This window comes from Melopsittacus undulatus, chromosome 4 (genome assembly GCF_012275295.1).
Source record: "Melopsittacus undulatus isolate bMelUnd1 chromosome 4, bMelUnd1.mat.Z, whole genome shotgun sequence".
Classification (NCBI taxonomy): Eukaryota; Metazoa; Chordata; class Aves; order Psittaciformes; family Psittaculidae; genus Melopsittacus; species Melopsittacus undulatus.
In genome coordinates, this window is record NC_047530.1 from 47,555,935 (window position 1) to 47,575,623 (window position 19,689).

At 40.6% G+C, this 19,689-nt stretch overlaps 1 protein-coding gene across 1 annotated transcript; it reads right to left on the reverse strand.

Annotated features, from left to right (window-relative positions):
• Positions 1-204: 204 nt before the first annotated feature.
• Positions 205-16,700, reverse strand: LOC101874357 (serine/arginine-rich splicing factor 5-like). The gene is made up of 8 exons (XM_005149252.3): positions 16,554-16,700; positions 14,164-14,302; positions 10,856-10,926; positions 10,002-10,088; positions 7,702-7,774; positions 3,978-4,051; positions 2,917-3,027; positions 205-1,737 (listed from the first exon to the last, which is right to left on the reverse strand). Exons 2-8 carry the CDS (start codon positions 14,287-14,289, stop codon positions 1,446-1,448), a joined length of 834 nt encoding a protein of 277 aa, XP_005149309.1. The 5' UTR covers positions 14,290-14,302; positions 16,554-16,700; the 3' UTR covers positions 205-1,445.
• Between the last annotated feature and the right edge of the window lie 2,989 nt (positions 16,701-19,689).

Here is a 19,689-nt window from a genome sequence, read left to right on the forward strand (position 1 = left end):
CCATTCAAACAGCCACTGACGGCCATGACAGTAAAATCCCATCCTGTCCTCCTATTAGGCAGCATCTGTTCTGTGTCATAACTGGTTTCTAGTTTATATTTTGCTTGCTGTCACATGGCTACACTTTCAAATAAATTTTCTTCTCAACATTCTTGCAAGATTTTATGAAGTGAACAACAGCCACAGTAACATTACTGAACAAAATAGAGTAAGCCAGAAAAAGGTTTTATTTTATTAGGAATGGTACATTTAAACACACGTAAGACTTTGGGATTAATTTACATAGTTTTCCAAAAATGTTTCCCTTCTTTAACAATACAGAAGCTAAAAAAAAAATTATCTAATTCCAAATTATAAGAACAAACAGTATTTGCAGTGGAAATTCCTATTAATCAGAACTCTGCATTCAGGAGATGTAAAGAAATGACCCTCTTTATGCTTTAACACGATTCACTTTTTCTGTCACAACTGACTACAATTTTCCTGGGATTTTTTTGCTGCTGTCATTACTAACGGAATCTTCCTTTCCATCAAGACTAATGCTGGTCATACACACATTATTCAGTATCATACTTTTGGGTATGAAAGCTATGTCACTTTTATAAACATCAAAAACATGGACATGCATATTGACATTTCTGTGCAGTTTTATGGAGTCACCTGTCAAATAAGGCCTCTACATACAATACCACATACTACTGAATTACTGGAAAATTATTATAATGGATTCCCAATAGTCCTGACATCCAGATGGTATGTCTCATTTTAATGGGAAATTCCAGCTTTCATTCCTGCTTAACATTGTATTGATTCACTATCCAAATGAGCAACATTCAACTAACCAATGTGTATTCCTGAACGTCTTTGTCAAATTAAACATATTATCAAGGTCATTTAAAAGTTGGAACTTAAACAGCCTGTTAAGCCAAGCAACAGGGGAAAAAAAGTGAACTCTAAACTAAATTCAGCTGGTCCATTCATTCTCACACAGAAAAGTAGCCACAGAACCTTAAAGGAATAAAATCTATACTTCCTGTTCTCGGACTTAATACCAAGGACAAAAGCTAACATAATATTTTGGAAGTCAAAGGCCTTGGAGGTGGAGGGGGGAAGTGGAGAACAAGAAAGGGAGAAAGCAGCATATTGTCTCATCCCATTACCTCAGCATTATGTGTATGTAATATATCTATGATAGAAATGTTTACTAATAGCAGGGAAAAAAAAATAAAGGCGACTTCCCACTCCAGACTTCACTGAAAGGAGAAAGCTGAGAGCCCCTCCTCACAGAGATGGCCTATTTGATGACAGGCACTTTGGCAATGTTAAGAGGAGGTTACCCTTTCATCATGTTAACTCTTCCCCTCCCAGTTCTCATGTACAATTTGCCTCAAGTCTTCAAGAAACTTGAATCAAATTAAATGCATTAAGACATCTCTAAAAGCAGGTTAACTACGGCTATGAGCAGAGCTCGACCTAGAACGAGATTTTCTCTTAGAAGCAGAGGGAGATGGGGAAGAAGCTAGCAAGCTGGAGCGGTGGCTTTTCTGGGAGTAACTCTTTTTAGGTGTACGGCTGCGAGAACGAGACCGGGATCGAGATCGGGACCGGGATCGAGAGCGAGACCTGGACCTGGACCTGGACCTTGACCTGGACCTGGACCGGCTGTCCGATCTAGAAGATCCTGTAGACCTGGACCTGCTGCGAGATCTTGAGTAACTCCTTGATCGTGATCTACTTCTGAAGAAACACAATTGAAAGCTGTAGTCTCACTTCCTACTAAATTTAAAATACTCTATGTTTAAATTCCAAACTACTTTGTATGCACAGCACATCCGTCTGAGCATCTGAACACACTAAGCACAGTGTTCAGTTATTTCAATGTGCTGCTAGATTTCTGTTATGCTCCATCACAACTTAGTGTCTTCTTAGACCAAGGCTGGCCTTAACATTCTCTGCTATCAGGAGCTGCTAGCCTTGACATTCTCTGCTAGCTTGGCAAAGTATGAACTGCCTAATAAAAGATGCCTTCCATCACCCCTAGGGGAGCAACTTCTAGCCATTTGTCAAGAAAAGCTCAAAAATGAAAATTCAAATCTATGGTATTTGTTCTCTGTAGAAACACCCATGTAAATTAGTAAGGGTTTCTTTCAAGATGCTAAAAAAGTCTCTAAAGCATGGAACACCAGCACACTGAGGCCTGGGAGTTTAACACCTCTTCTAGCTATGCATCCCTTTTTCCATCAGAAGAAATCAATTTATGTTTAATTAAAACAATGAAAGAGCTGCAGCTAACATGGATTTTTAACGACTAAATGGCAGAAGTAGTTTGGTAATAATGCAAGCAAGCTCACCACACTTTTACTCTCATGAGAAAGCTGGCTTTCACAATTTTGAGAGATGTTTCACAGGACTGTGAAGCAGCTTCCATTAAAAGGCTTTTGAATACCTTTTCTTTTCATTTAAATACCAGGTTTTATCTAAAAATCTTGTCTGAGGAAGCTGTGAATGCTCCATCCCTCCCAGTGTTCAAGGCCAGGTTGGACAGTCTTGGGTGACATGGTTTATTGGGTGGTGTTCCTGCCCATGGTGGGAGGGCTGGAACTAGATGATCTTAAGGTCCTTTCCAACCCTAGCATTCTACAACTTCATGACTCTAAAAAAAAAACAAAACCAACCCAAAACAAACCAAAACCCAAAACAATAACGAAAAACCCCCACAAACAAAAACAAAACAAACTCTATTCTCTTTATCCTGTTTTCAGCAGATCTGTTCTTATTTAAACCTGTTTACAGTGCTAGGAAGTGCTCCTGTGCAGTGGTATTTAGTTTGGGGCCACAGAAAGATTATAAAACTCTGGCATTAGTACTTCCCAAATCCATGTCCTCAGCAGAATTTTATCAGGTCAGGCGACATACCTGTGCCTTCTGTGATCTTCAGTCAATTTAATCCTGCGTCCATTCAGCTCAGTGCCATCCAGTTTTTCCAGTGCACTCTTCATATCACTGTAAGATGCAAATTCCACAACCCTGTATATCATCAAGAGAAAAACAAGATGTTTCAGAGAAACTGAAAAAGCCGAAAGAACAAGTTTGGGCTTTTTTCAATCTGTTGATTCACAGCTTGATGTTTTATCTTCTGAAAGGTAATTTTTAATGTGGTTAACAAGAAAATATGATCCAGTCTTAGCCATCCATACCTTTCACATCTTCTTAAACATTACCAGAACCCTCATCTGCAATGAGGTGGGAGAAAATCCAGAAAGCTCCACATACCTGCACCAGCTGATGAAATACCTTTCAATCCTCCACTAAACTGCACTCTAGAGCTGTCCAAGAATCAAAATACACTTGCAGGTTCTCCTGCCCTCTTCAGGTTTTTAACAGTGAATAGAAAAATACCTTAATCTTTTTGTTTTAAAAAAAACAACCAAGCAACCAAAAACCCAAACAAAAACTAAGTAGCACTTGCTTGTAGTAGCTCTAGAGCACTGTTCTTCCAGCACAAACACTCTTGTAATTCCCTCCTCCTTCCTGCTTTGTCATGCAGGACCTTTAATCTGCAGAACTAAGAATGGAGAGCAGGGAGGTAGGTATTCTGTATAGAGACTGGTTACACTAATTTGCCATGACTTTGCTGAAACAGTGCAAAGTGGCCACACACAGGAGGTACTTTAGCCTCAGGAGTTAGATCATAAATAATTATACATAAATAACCCTAACTTAAAGACAGCAGAACTCAGCTGCTGAAATTGTATTATTTCCCTTTCTGCTTTGACACAGTGTTCATGGTAGAGTAGAGACTGAGTTCCATACCACTTCTGAACTCCTATTTACTGACTATGCTTTATTTCTAAACTGGGAGAAATTTCAGCATCTAAGCCACATCACAGATGTAAGTTTTGTTCCTTTTATATTACAAGAATAATCTTGCCTTTAACAGTTTTGGTTATGCAGATTTAGACACAAAATGAACTTACCCTTCATTCCTGTTGTTTCTGTGAGCATCCACATAGGTGACCTCCCCTGCCTTTCTCATGACATCTTTCAAGTCCTGCAGCAAAAGTTAACTTTTTAGCCATAAACAAGACACAAACGAGTCAGCTAGCAGCAAGTAATACCTCCCTAAAACTTTCCCTTCTAAACCAGCTTAGTGCTTATATTATATATGCAAATACACGCATAATTTAGAAGTTTTTGAAACAACCTATGTAATAGCAGCTGCATAAAAGGACCCCTTATTTTTACAGATACAGTGAATAAAACATTGCTTTTAAAATTGTCCTACATCCCCAACCAGCTGTTCTGAACACGTAATACTTAAAATACCAACATATGCACTGAAATCAGAACTACTGGATGGAAAAATGAGTATTAAATGCAGATTTTTTGTTACTAACGCCCCAGTTAAAGGACAATCCAGCATATGTAGACAAACTCAATTCTATATGGTCACCTCCCCCAACATCACAGAAAAATTCAAAGCAAAAAGGTGTAGTTACTTACTATATAATTAATAATTTTCCAATGGGGATTTTTCTTATGTTTCACTTGAATATGGGTCACACTACAGTACTATGTCAATAGACACCCTTGTATTTAAATTAATAGAGGCTAAACACACAGACACTGTAAAATTACTTGCTCAGCAATAGGATAAAGTACAAACAAATAATGTAAAAGGTCACTAAAAAGCTAAACATTTGTATAAATTAAAGCAGTACTTTTACCAAACAGTATCTGGTATTTTATAATCCCAGACTACTCACCGCAACACACCACAAGTGGCAGATGATATAAGAAGGTACCTTAAGCAAAGAGCTGCTTGTCCAATACCTAGCTGGCCAAGAGGAACTCTCTTACATGAGAAAGGCAGAGTGCTGGCTCATAGCAATACGCTTCACGGAGGTACCAGAGGCCCTGAAAGCACTGGACATAGTCTCCAGAAGTGGCTAAAGAACCCGAGGATGATCTGTGCTAGCCAATCGAGATCAAACCCAGGCAAACCAAGATCTAGATCGCCAAAAAACAGGAGTGTCATAGGAACCAAAAGGAAAATTCAGAACAGGCGAAACCCTAGAATTTCAGTGACTAGAAAACCCCCAAATCTTTGGTTCTTTTTCCTCCACACCAGAAAACTGAGGGTTAACCAAATCAAGGTTGTTAGAAGAGGTTCAAAATGCACTTGGTTAGAAATATGCTTAAGGAAGACTACAAAACAAAAAGCCAAGAAAAACTTTAGAACATTTGCTACAGAATATAAGAAAACTTAATTTTATCTACTCTTTTAAATGAAAATTCAATAGATGTATTTTAAAAACTGGCATATGCAAACTAGCAGATACTTTGTTTCACATGTGCTTAACAAAAAGAAACCTTAATAGTAAATGGAAAATAGGCCCTACAATAACATTGAAAGTATTACTTCAACCTTGATATATTTGTTTAGAGAAGAAGAACAAAATTTTGGCTCTGCTCAAGTCAACAAGAGCTTCACTGGACCAGGACTGATAAGTCAAAAGGAATTTAGAAAATGTTAATCTACGTAATTTTTTCCTAATTCAATAAATAGGCTTTAAAAATGAGGGCCCTCCCCAGACTTGCCAGACTATACACTGAATCCTAAGGATCATAGTAATGAAATAGCACCTGTAGTAATAATGTCAACATGATTAAGACACCAACATTACTGCTCAAAAAAGAGTAAGTTTGCATGTGCTATAAAAGCTCATACTCTTTGCTATTATTAGAGGAATGTTTGAAAGTTACCTAGTTTTACTTAAATAGGGGAACAGTCAACTTTTATCCTAAGTTTACTGTTGTGGTTCACCTTAAACAGCACAGAATGTGCTGCTGTCCTTAGCAGCAAAGGAAAATAAGGTGTAGGACAACCATAAGTAGAAGAAACACGTATTAAAAATTACATCTTGATGTAACACAGGTCTACTTTTCCCAACTGCTTGAAAACTCACAAATACTGAAGAACCAATGAGGGTGGTTGGAAAACTCCAAACATGCAGAAATGTATGTTTGCTAAAATAAGGAGAATTCTGACAGTTTGTCTGCTAATCAGATGTAAGAGTATCTGATAACAATACACACAGCAATTTGATGAATCTGGATATAAATTTCGTTTGTGGTTTGTTTGTTAAATATCCCAACACAATAACCTTTAAAGAGAGAAGTTCTCAAAGAATGGGGAGAACCAAAGATGAAATATGCTTGTAAGTTTTTAAGCAAGATTCTGTATCGACTGTGCTTGCTAGAAGCTCAGCAATTAGAAAGGAAGAACAGTGCCACTACTGTTAATGTGTTAGCTATTTTAATCTGTTGTGTCAGTAGCATAGTTACAAAAGTTAAAGTACTATAGTCAGTATCAAAGCAGTGCAGCTTCAAAACTAAGTGCGATTTGCATATGGATGTTAGCTTCAGATGATTTCTATTTAGGCAGGTATCAAGAAGTCAAGTCTCTTATGCTAACTGATCATATATTTAAGAGTCATTAAAACATTTCATTAGGATCCTAAAGATTCATCAGTATGAAATCTGAATTGGGTGGGCTTCAGTCTAAAATAGTAAGTACACATAAAGCCATTATAAATATTCATAAGAAAGTTACAGAAATGTTAATTTCCCCCCACCCCAAGTTATGAATTTAACACAAAACAGCATTATAGGATTTGTTCTCCTTAACACTCCATTCTGGCTTACTTCTCCGGTCCCTACTGTTGTTTCCAAGTCCTGTGTTTTATAACAATCTCTTCATATACTTCACTGTATAGCACACCCAGAAGGTACATAGATTAAATCCACTTGCTCACCACACCAAAAGTGCTCATCACACCAAAACTCAGAAGTTGGTTTTTTTTCCTCCAGTTATTCAATAATTAACCCAACTGTACAATTATGAACCTTTTGAACCTGTCATGCAGAAGATAAACAAACCTAGTTCAACCGTTTATCTGCATGGACTGTACCCAAGCTCTTACGAAACACATCAGTGAAGCTCCAGGCAAGCCAAACAGCCTCCTCATGTGGATGTAGCTGCAAGACCAAGGCTTTGAACATTCAACATGTTCTACTGCATCTTCCAGTAACCTAATTGAACTCTTTTTAGTCAAAGAATATAAAGGTTAATGAATGAGACTAATATCCACTATTCATTCACCTTCTGTCAATAGCATCTGTTGCTGTGCCTTTAAAAAGTAAGCTTTCTATAGACTGTATACTACTCAGAACATAACTAAAGGAACTGATTATTACCAGATTCTCAATCATGCATCACATCACCAAAATATTTTGCAAAGCATAAGAAAAGACAGTAAGTTTCACTCAAAAACAAAGGCATGCACTTCCAGGTGTAACAGTACAAAAGGGTGACATAGTTTGAATGGATGCTATGCTTCAATAGTTTAGAAACAATCTAGAGTCTTGGAAAGGTTTTATCAGTTGGCAAACACAAGTAAGCAAGAATTGGTTCCCAAGTACAAAATATAATTACAGAACTACCTGCACAGCTGTAAAACAAAAGACTTTTTAAAGTGTTTTAAATGCTAATTTTTAGCAATCACTGGAGCTTTTTTGCACATTTTAAAATTCAGGTTAAATATTTATGATGGCTTTATTAAGAAATTGGGCTGAGAACAGTCTATTTACAGGGTAAGAAAATAAGGTGTAAAAAAAGAAGATAACATGTTAACTCACCTGCCAGCTGATACGGGATGAAAGGTTTTCAACTATGATCCTGTGTTCAGTACGAACAGGAGGTCCATACCGGCTGCAAGAGTTCAGAGGGAAACAAAAAAGGAAAAAGTCTCCAGTGTAACAAATTTAGAACTTAGGAAGTCTGATGTCTTCTATAGTTTGTTAAGAGATTTAATTATTTTCCTTGTTGCTGGACTGCAGATCTGATTCTGCCTAGTAAAGAATATAATTAAGAGTCCACTACGAGAGATGCTACAAAGTGATTGAAGAGCATTTTAATGAAGAACTTTATACCAACGTAGTCAATATAGCCACCATTTTTTCTACATACACTGAAGTAAAGTGCCTAGTAGAATGTAAACAATGTAGAGAGAATTAGCTTAATCTGGCCCATTTTTAATCTTTTTTTTTTTAGTTGGTAGGATTAATTCTGCTTCACGTCAGAGAGAATGGAGGCACTATTTAAACACATGTTAGCTCGTGCTTCTGAATTCTTGTTAATATTTATAAATGCTATCATGACCTATATTAGGTATTTCTGTGGACAGAAATATTGTTATTTGAGTAAAATGAGAGCTGGTTGCCCTGAAACAACAGTAGCAGTTTTCAGTTCCTAAATTAAAGCCCATGTTTTTCACTTAACCAAAAATTAAAGATGCTCTCAACAATAAAAATGTGTCTTGAAAATTTCATACAGAAGAGTAAGGCACCTGGAAAAAATACTGCCCTTGCAGGTCATTTCTGTTCCCAATCCTAATAATTCTGAATCCAAAGGAATCTGAGAACTATGGGAAAAGGTATGCCGGCCTTTTGATAAGTAATGCGGGATTCTAACAATGACACTACTTTGTATTACTACCAAAAAAATCAAGAATCAAGAACACTGACCTGAGAGAAAATTATTCTCACCTTTTCCTCCCATAGAAACATAATCCTGAATTGTGCGTATTGATTTGTACACTGAAGCACAGGCAATTTCATTTCAGGGCATACCTCAAAGTGTCTCAGTTTTTTTCAGAACATCCAGATCTTCCAGGCATTTAAACAGAGGTCCCAGAGTCTCAAAACTGGCAGGTTGAGTTTCATTTTTCCATTATTGCAAACCGCAGTCTCTTCCTGTCTGGCACTGGCAGTCTGACATCATGAACATGACTACAACGTCAGATGCCCAGGACCTCCAATCACACTTCCTACTTTAAAAGTCCACTTTTAGCCTGGACCTCAGACCAATTATACCGCATCAAGGTTACTGCCACTAAAGAAAAAATATTCTAATTAGCACACTTGCATATGCAAATTAGATGCTCCAGACACTGCTTTGTAACTGGCAGCAATTCTCACTTTGAAACAAACAGAGGTTTATGTCAGTTAAGTCTCCATCTTCCTTCCAAGCTCTACTCTGCATAGGCCACAGCTAGAAATGCTTCTACAGAGTAAAGCATTCCATATGTATTTACTTCACAGATAAAGTACGGAGATGTATCGTGTACTTGTTTGGTGGAATATATATGCAAATCCGCAGGACTTTCACCAACTCTGCTGCAAGCTAGTGAAAAGTTCACCACTGGCTCAAATCACTAAATGTGAGTAACTCGACAACTACTACATGTCCACTACAGGTATTCTAGATATGAGCTACATCCTGATTTTCAGATTCCGTTGCTCGACAGAGACTTTCCTTCCACAAGGCACCTGCTCAGTCAGAAAAGTTAAGTCATCTGGTATTCAAACACTTCTGTGCATGCTGGCATCTTGTGTCCTAGCACTCGTTCTCAAATACAGTTCCTTTTGTATGCTGTGCTGAAGTAAGCATTTTGATAACCATACAGGTGGAAATATGAACGTTTGGTTAGGCAGTAAATACCCTGAACTACTGCTCTACAATTACTCTACTTAGCCTGTAAGCTCAGTTTAACGACAAAAGCCTCAAAAGAGAAGCTCTGGCATTTTTCTTGATTCCATGTTAAGGACAGCCAATCCAACTGCAGCATTATTCCTTCACATCATTTACACAACAGCAGGAAACAAGACCATTGTATTGCCTACAACATAGAGAGGGAACACTTCATACTGGGTTTGTGAATCTGACAGTTAAGTTGCTTTAAAATCCAGATTCTACTCAGCCAGAGGAGGTAAATAATAGTAACGGACCTCCAACATTTGAGAACATGAAACTCCTCTTGTGAAGCTATACAAGGAAATAGAGTTTGATCTGTAACTCCAACCACAGGAAGGAAACAGTATTTCAGTACAGGTCTTAAGTTACTGTGTTAGTAGGTAACAGAGTCCAGACCACCTACCTAGATCCACTCTGCGACTGGTAATAACTGAACCGTTGTGGGAATCTGCCCCTCCCTCTTCGGGCTCGAGCATGCTCAATTGTAACCCTTATGAGAGGAATAAAACAAGCAAACAAAACACAAACTTTAGGTATTGGACACTGACTTAAATCTTTCACAAGCACACTGTGCACATGTGCACAAGCAAGAATTATCTTGCCCTTGCAAGCAATGATTTATAACACAGTCGCTGATGTTTCTTAAAGAGCCAGAATAGTATTCTCTTGTCTTATTCATCTCCCTCTAATTTCCATGAAAATTGTCACAGGTCTGTAATTCAGACTGAAAATTTAATTTGCTCAAATGGAGCTGAAGGGTAACCACAGAGTACCAAAATCAGAGTACCAAAAGAAGCAATAGCAACATAGTGACCTAAACCCAGCTTCCACAATCAAACTTAAAATTACTGTAACAAACAATGACTATAACCCACATCGTTGCAAACTGAAGAGCAACATTTCAAATGAGAGGCTATCAACTTATCTTCTGATATCAACAGGCAGCTAAACAAAAAACGGAATTCACTTTTACTTATATTTCTAGTGACGACACCCTGAGTTAGCTTTTCAGGAGAAACAAGTGGAGAAAACAGTCAGCCATACTCCAAACCATCTCTCCTCCAGTCCCAAACTATCTTTGCTTTATGTAAGACAATATATAGCCAGGATCCCAATGAATCTCTTTAGATGAAGTTATGGAAGGTGTATCCCACCACAGAGCCACAAGAAATTGGTGTCAGAGCACAAGCTAATGCACTGTATTTGTATGCAAAGCACTTTTGCTGTTCTAAAGGGGAATTATAGTATCACACTTACCTTTCATCACACAGCTCTTTACCATTAAGTTCATAAATTGCATCATCAGCATCCCTGTGGTCTTCAAATTCCTAGAAAAAATAAGGAATAATTTTTTTCCCCTGCATAGTATCAGCCAGAACTTTGAAAAAAGAAGCAGATACTTAGTATATTTATGACTGAAAACCAAGATGCTCCCATTCATGACCATTTCTTCTCCCTCCACCCCACAAAGCCCTTTGCCTCCCTCAGCTGTTTCAGTATAGCTACTTGCAGGACCTATACAAAATAAATTAATCAAATGACCAGGCTTATTACAAAAATACCCAAAATACTTTTTGGGAGAAAGGTGTGTGTGGGATTACTTTAAGGCATACAGTTTAAAACAAAGCCCTATATACAAGGGAAATCCTATATAATGGCATGAACTGATGCACTCCCAAAATCTTCTGAAGAGTTCTGAGGCTGATTCAATTCTTACTGAATTGACAGAGTAAATCAGAAAAGAAAAACCAAACCCCCAAACAATCAAACACACCCTTCTGATTTTTCTCTGAGCTAATTCAGCTCACTAGTCTGCACAAGAAGAATAAGAAACATAAGCCCCTCTTCAGCACTTGCCACCTATGGCTCTGGATCAGCTAGAATATGCAATTCCATATACTGCTGCAATGGAATCTGTCACTTCACTTTTGGCAGCAATGCTACTTTAGTCAGCATGAGTAGCCTCTGCCCACTATTCAGCCCACTGGTTCTTGGCAAAGCTGTTTGTACAGCTATGCAGGAAACTAGGTCAAGAAACCTATCCAGATGAAAAACAGCACACTTTGTGCAGTAGGTGGGGTGGAAAAGACTGTTATTTTTCTACTAGATCAGCTTCCCAGGTAGGTTTGTTATGTGGCTGAACAACAGGGGTAATTCCATGTGAGGCAAAGGAAGAAAGGAAAGAAAAAGCAGTGAGAACAAGCAGCTGTTTGAACCAGAAATGTGGATGGAGAAAGAAAATTATGGAAGCACAGCATAAGAGCAACAAACCACAGAGAAGCAGCTTCTCAAGTTGAAGAAAGCATTTGCGTAACTATTAACAGCCTTTCAGAAGCAATACCGGCTTAAGCAATCTTTCCCCTTCTGCAGTGGAATCTGCTTCACTACCAAGTGAAACATCACGCATCCTTGCATGATGATGCAAAGATTATATTGAGAAAATTAATGTAGGCCCAGTATTTAAAAGTATCAATAGCTAGCACCTACTACTCCCATTTTTTCAGCTAGTTTCTAACAAACCAAGTGTCTGCAATTCTATCTCGCTTCACATACTAGTTTTATGGTTTGAAGTTTGAAAACATTCTGTGCTGATATTTACAAAATCTGAGTAAATGTAATTGGTTACAAAGATCAAGCAATTATTTCAACTAAGCACAACAAAACATGCTTTTATCACTACCAAAATGTTAAGATCCCTGGGTTTTTAAGAGGTTTTATGAATACACATTTTAAATAACCAAACCTAAAGATGAACTGACAGCCCATGATAAGTGAGGTACTGCAAAGGATAATGTTATTCAATGTATTTATAAATGATCTACATGATGAGATCTAGTGCACCCTCACCAATTTTGCAGCTGACACTACAGTGGGAGGAGAAATAGACAAAACAGAAGGAAAAAACACTACACAGAGACAACCTGATAGGCTGAAAGATTAGGCCAATAAGAACTGCAAGTTTTAACGAAACATTACAACAGTGAAGTCCTGCACCTGGAAGAGAACAATCAGGCCAGGATCTAAGTGGCTGGAGTGTAGCTCTGCTGTTAAGGACATGAAGAGCCAGACTCTCCTTGTGGAGAGTCAGCTCAGCACGAGTCAGCAATGTGGCTTTGCCGCAACTAAAGCATACTATGTCCTGCCTGGGCTGCATCAGCCAGCAGACCAAGGGATGTGATTATTCCACCTTGGCAACTTTTATGCCACACCTGGAACAGTGGCCAGTTCTGGTCCCTCCAGCTCAAGAAAGACTGGAGCAGGACCAGCAGAGGGCTAGGCTACTGTAACCGATCACAAGATTTGAGAACAAGGAAAGGCTGGTTGAGAGGGCTGTGTTTGTTCAGCCTGAAGAAAAGGCAGCTAAAAGGGGATCCACTCAGTCTTCCAAAACCACAGTTACAGAGGTGATAGAAGGGCTTTACTCAGCTGGATGCACAGTGACAGTATGATACGTAAAGGTCAGGAAGGTTCTGATCACCCTGAATGAGTCAACAGTCCTGCCCAAGAAGAAAAGAGGAATGCTCAAGTGAAGGTGATTAAGAAATAGTAGCAATGGGAAATGACACTCTAAATAAACTCAGGCTCACATCTAGATCAGCCTTTTATCTCTGGACTTCACTATTGGCAGTCAACAAGTAGCAGCTCATACTGCAAGGCAATCAGGAACCAGCACAAGAAGCAATACCTGCATGACACTGAAGTAGGCAAAACCTGCTGTTTCATTCTTTCCCAACAGCTTCACCCAAGGGACTGATCACAGCAGAACAAACAGCATATAAGCTTGCCATAGTGTGAGGGCAGTAGCTGCACTTCCAGTTAGAACTCAGTGCTGCAGAACAACTAATTCTCTGCTCTCAGGAGCCAATAGTTAAGGAACTGGCTGAGCCTGAGTCAACTCTGGAATCTGTAAAGCTATAAAAATTTGGACAACAGTTTAGAAGCATAAAGCTCTAGAAAGCAGTGGTAGGAAACTAAGATCCAATGAACTGTGTATATCATTTAACAGTTTGACAGACACATATGCCCTGTGAACATGTACTGGTGGTGAATATGCCTTACTTCAGCTACACAAGAGTTAAAAGCTGTGCTGGTTAAACCCAACAGCAAGCACCTATTACAGCTGTTCACCTGTTGCCTTAGCCAGCTACCTTGCTTTTGTCAGGTCATTACTTAGAGATAAAACCAAGCAGACTAGAACAGAGAGAGGAACACAAGTGATTCTGTATAAACTTTTCTCTGGGTCAAGACTTCGCTGAATTTTGTAATGCCGTAACAGGACATTTATACTGTCTTCTGAAATAAAAGGTAAAATTAAAATCCATGGAAGATTATGATCAGACAATGTACTTAATGTAGCTAGAATACTACCAAAATTTTGAGAAAAAAAACAGCCAGAATCAGGCAAAACTGTAATCCTAATATCTGAAAAGCAGCCTGAAATGTGTATTAATATCTTCCATTTCCCACAGGAAATACTATTCTCTTAAGCATCTTCTCTTCTTTGACATGAACCTAGCAAGGCTAGTACCTGCAAGTAAGAGAAAGGAAACCAAGGCATTACTTACCACAAATCCAAATCCATTTTTTAGATGGATTTCTCTTATGCGTCCATATCCTTTAAAGAATTTCTCCACATCCCGTTCGCGAGCACGTGAGCTTAAGTGTCCAACAAAGACACGGCAGCCACTCATCTTTAGGCTGATGCTAAAAAAAAAAACCACCCAGTACTGTTTATCAGATTAACAAACTTAAAATAGGTTGATTAACATCATGCTTTACATCTCAGAAATCTCAGTTAAGTAGGATTCAACCTTATTGTTCTCCAGGTATATATATTAAATCCCCTGTTCTCTATAGCCAGGGAAGTCATAAAATCCTGTCTTACTGACTTCTAGCAGAATCTATGCAGAACTCTGTTTTGTCCTTTCTAGTCATATAAATTTAAGGGTTTTTGTAGCTGAAATAATGGTTTTGTTTGTTCTTAGACTAATAAAACTTTTGTATTACAGAGCATGAAAACCCCCCACTCAATAAGCTCCACAATGAGCATACAGGGCTAGCAGCAGTTAACAGTGATTAGTATAACATTCCCAAACTTTTGCTTTCACCTGAAAGAACTGCTGCAATTAAAGTTATATATTCAAAAGATAAAAGGCAGCCATCAAACTATTTTGATTTGCATTAACCATAAAATAACTTACTTTAACAAATTATGAATAACAAACATTTTATTATTACAAGATTTCAACAACGATAAAGCCAAAGGCTGTTTTGGATGTTAAGATTATGAAAACTATCTATCAATGCAGAATACGTAATTTGAGATGCTTTATGGAAGCTCCACTGTCTACCTTGAGTATGTCACTTTTTCAGTTTATGTGATTTAGGGTTTTTTGTTTGGGGTTTTTTTTGTTTTTTTTTTTTTTTTTTAGTTTCTGTAACTGGAAAATATTAATAATTTGGCTCACTCACTGAGCTTGCTGTCATACAAAGAATCCAAGCCCTAAGGAGCAAAAATACAGCATGACCTTATATTATAATACTGGGCTGTAAAGCAGACAGAGTGAACAGACATGTCACGTTAGCTGTTAAAATAGTTCAAGACAATATGGATGCAGTATTTTGAATTAGTATGATTTCCCTTCCGTGTTAACACCCATTGGGCTTCTATCGATTAGATTCTTTACTTGGGTTTACTGTGCCATCAGAGATGTGCCAGAACTTTGGAAGACATGGTACTGGCCTTCTTATAGGGCAAGGGGTAAATGTGTGTCAGCAAGCTCCTAGAGTAGCAACTGTCCCCAAATCACGTCCTGAGGTGATAGCTATTTAACTGTTTTCAGGTGAGAAGTTTTGTTCTTGCATTAGAAAAGCCTATGCTGCCCTTTGTAACCATTCCTTTGTGCTCACTTGCATTTTTATGCCCACATGGAAAACCAACTCAAAGGATTAATTCAGCTCCCTCACAGAGTAGCTAGTCTTCCGACATATTGTTTCCCTGATGCACCCTGACCACACAAACACTGGCAAGACTAGCAGTGGGTATTAAGGGCAGGACAAGCCTTTGCAGAGGAAGGACAGACTTACGTAACTACGTGCTTTAAAACACGGTGTGAAGAGTCACTTTATCAATATGCACTCATTTTGGGAACGATATAGGTTTGACAGATTATAAAATGACTGCATAACTGCTGTTCAGTACTTTTAGCTGTCAATTCTAGCAAAACAAGAATCGCAGAAAGAAATAAACACGGGGTGGACGGAATTGCCTGAGAAATTGTCACAGATACAGTATAAAATGTGCAAACGATCTGTTCATGTATTATTCACTCGAACATCAGGGAGCACAATGGATGCGAGATCTCGAGATCTGTACCGATACAAGAAAGGTGCAGAGTCTCACGCGTTGCTCCTAACACAATGAAACCGCGTTTGCTCACTGGCTCACAAGATATCACATAGGGGCAGAAAAGCACACGGGCCCGCACCGAAAGACCAGCTGCTCGCTCGTCTTTTTTAATAGTGCAGGCCCAGCCGCCTCCAAAGGCGGAAAAAACCCTCCCTGTGTTCACCCGCACAGAAGCGTCCGCCCTCCCCGTGACGATCGCCCCTCCGGCGGACACGAAAGCTTTTACACTAACCTCCAAGCCCCGAAGGCTCCCAGCCATCCCTCCGACCTAAACCATCAGGCTCAGCCCTCCCCCTCCGCGGCGATGAAGCGCGCCGTCCTCCGCGGCCCGCTGCCTCCGCGCCCCGGTTGCCCAACGGGCAGCGGCCTAGCGGCGCTGCGCGGCGCCAGCGAGGCCTTCGAGAACAGCTTCCCTCCACAAGGAAGGCTAGGCCCATCCCCGCCCCGCAATAGGGTCCGGCTGCAAGAACCCTGCTCGCAACCTAGCTTCCAGCCGTCCCCCGACCCTCCCGCCACCGAGCGAGCCAAGCAGAAGCGGACATTCACCGTCGCCGAGCGCTGAGTCCTGAGGGCCGGAAAGAAACCGATCGCTTCGGGCCGAGGCCGCAATGGCTGCCGTGCTCCTCAGAGAGACCAGCCCAGCCGCGCGCCCCCGGCTGATGTGCGCAACTGCCAACGCCCGACTCCAACTCCCAGCATGCAGCGCGGCGGCACCGCTCCCGCCCCCCGCCCTGGGCGGAGGAGGGGGGCTTCGGCCATGTCAGGGTGAGCTGGCTGCGGGAGTGGGCAGCGCCTCGGGGCAGCGGCTGGCGGGGGGCATCCTGAGGTAGATTGCGCTCCGTTCCTGCTGGAATATCCCTGCCATCCCCCGGCCATTGTGCTGCGTCCTCAACTGCCCGTGGCTTCTGACCGAGACATGGCGGAAAATTCGGCCGTCTGTGCTGGTTAATAAGTAGAGGAGCAAAGACACTGCCAGAGAGTTCCAGCGCGGTGGTGCGCGGTAGCTCAGCAACCACAGTTCTGCCAACTGTAGTTCGCTGTGGCCAGCCCCTAACCTACCTACAAGTCCCTGCCACCTTCATGTCTTTAGCACAGGACTACGGGCCTTTGGATAAACCCGCAATACTGCTGCTATGACTGACACCAGGGGGAAACCTTCGGTGGGGAAAAGCGAACAGTGATCATAGAGGCCTGTATGCAGTACTAGGCAGAAGCAGTTTTTTCATGCACATACAGGCAGCACACTACCATGGGTTGTCAGTGCCCGAGATGGACTCATGGAATTCTGACAGTGTAGTTCAAGAGAGTTCACTGTATGATGATTAGGATTAAAATTGCTGTCTCTTCAGTATGGCATAGCTTGTTAAATTTCACCATCCAGATTCCTAACATACAGCTGAGGTTTGTTTGCCCACTTCCCCCCTCACCTGATAGCATTATGTCTGGATTTCCTGATTTAACTTGGAGCAAAAATCTAAGTTACGTTTATAGCATTGTATCATTAAAATTTCTTGTTGTCTGATTATTCTTCAGGATGGAGATAACTTATACATTCAGTATCCATAATAAATGGAATCATTTAGGTTGAAAGGGACCCCTTGAGATCCTCTGGTTCAAGCCCCAGTGTTGCCCAGTACCATGTCCAGTCAGCTTTTTAATACATCCATAGATGGAAGCTCCACAACCTCTCTGGACAGCCCAATCCAGTGTGTTACCACCCTTACAGTAAAAACAAGTGTTCAGATGAAATTTCATGGGGTTTAATTGTCAGTGGATGATACTGAGAAGAGTCGGGCTTTCTCCTCTCCATTCCATTCCATCAGGTATTTACACACATTTAGCTTTCTAAAGGCTGAGCAGTCCCACCATCTCTCCTTTATGAGATGCTCCAGTCCCACAGCCATCTTTGTGGCCCTGTGCTGGCCTGGCTCCAGTAAGTCCATAGCTCTTTCATACAGGGAGGCCAATGGAGGACACAAGGTTTCAGGCACGACCTCACCAGTGTTGGGGGGGCAGGGTCACCTGCCTTGGCCTCACAGCAGCCTTACAACTTACGCAGCCCAGCATTCTGTTGCTTTGGCTGCGAGGCAACTTGGGTAAGAAAATGAAGTGATGTGACAGCTTAACAAAGCTGTCGTTAAAAGCAAGAAAGTGGGCAGCTGTAACAAGCATGTTTTACCATTTAGAATACAATGTTCTATTGTTTTACTACTTTATTTGTAAAGATAAAAATGCTCAAAATGAATCCATGGTGCTCAAAATGGCAACCCTGTGACTTACTGTGCAAATTCTGCATAGAAGCAGAGCTGGACTCCTGAAGGAGTAGCACTGGAGTCACTGTATGCTTGAATTGCTGTGCAAGAAGCTCAGAAGGAGAAAAGAAAACTCTTTAGGTGGCAGTCTTGGAATGGTATTGGTGAAATAGGGATTTATTTGCAGTAATGAAGATAAGTCATGCTGGAAGCCAAATTAAAGCTTTTTTGGTTTTATCCTGCATCTCTGCAGCCTCTGGGGTGGTGTCAGTGGGGAAGAATGCGGTTGTGCATCTGGAATGTGGCTCCGGCTGCTCTGGCAGTGCCTGAACTGGGCTGGAGTCCCTTTTTCCCTTTCTTGGTTGTGGACAATCTGCATGGGTGGTAAAAGGCATGAAATATATCATTAGAAGAATCTGCAGCATTGCCTCTAGCATGTGGGTTGTGTTTCTGGAAGCTATCATGTGCAAAATCAACTTTTGTAATAGAGCTGTGGCTTAATTTGCTCATTATTTTGGTTGCACAGAAAGATTGGTCCCTCAGAAGACCATCTGACAGCCCACTGGGAACTATTAGCATCCTGACTGCACACCTACAAATGTAAATGAATACTTAGCTGGAATCAGGATACTGAAAAAACGCAATATGTTGATTGCTGGGGTAAATGAACTGCTTTCTTGCTTTCCCAAAGAAAATATCGTATTTTCTCCATAGCAGAAAGCAGGATGCTATGATTCAGTGCCACAGGTTAGAAATTGTGCCCTATTCAAGTGAGAAGTAGCAGGAGAGAAATTCTTCTTTAAAGTGATGGTGTTATTGTTTAAATGTGCTTAATAATAAAGAAGGCATTAAATGCTGTCTTAGCTCCGCAGTTTAAAGTAATTCTTGTGTTTACAAATCTGTACAACAAAAGCTACAGGGTTCATACTAAAAGCCATGGCAGCAAGTGAGGAACCGGCAGGGTCTGGAAAGAGGTTTGAGATAGTTGCAGGATGACTGTGGCACTTAAGACTGGAATGTGACAGAGCTGGGCTCAGTTCACTGCTCTGCCACTGGTTGCCTTCACTGCAGCACCACAGATGGAATCCAGGACCTAAAGCCAGAATTCGGACAGGATGCAGGGGAAGGTAGACATTTTGGGACCAAAAATGCCCATGTGCTAGTGAGTGAGTGAGGAACTGCTAGGAGGAAGTGGTGGGAGACATAGGTCTTAATGCTCTGCCTGTGCTCAGTCTGAATGCACCTGCCTGTGGCTGGGAAACCAGAGCCTTGTTCCATTTGGGATCCACAGCTCACAGAAAAGTGCCAACATCTGTTTCTAGTGAGGACTAGCTAGGACTTGTTCTTTTCTTTAGCTGCCAGAAGACATGTTGAGACCAACAGCTATGTTGTATAAAATGGCCTGGTGTTTAAAACATGTGTCGCTCTTG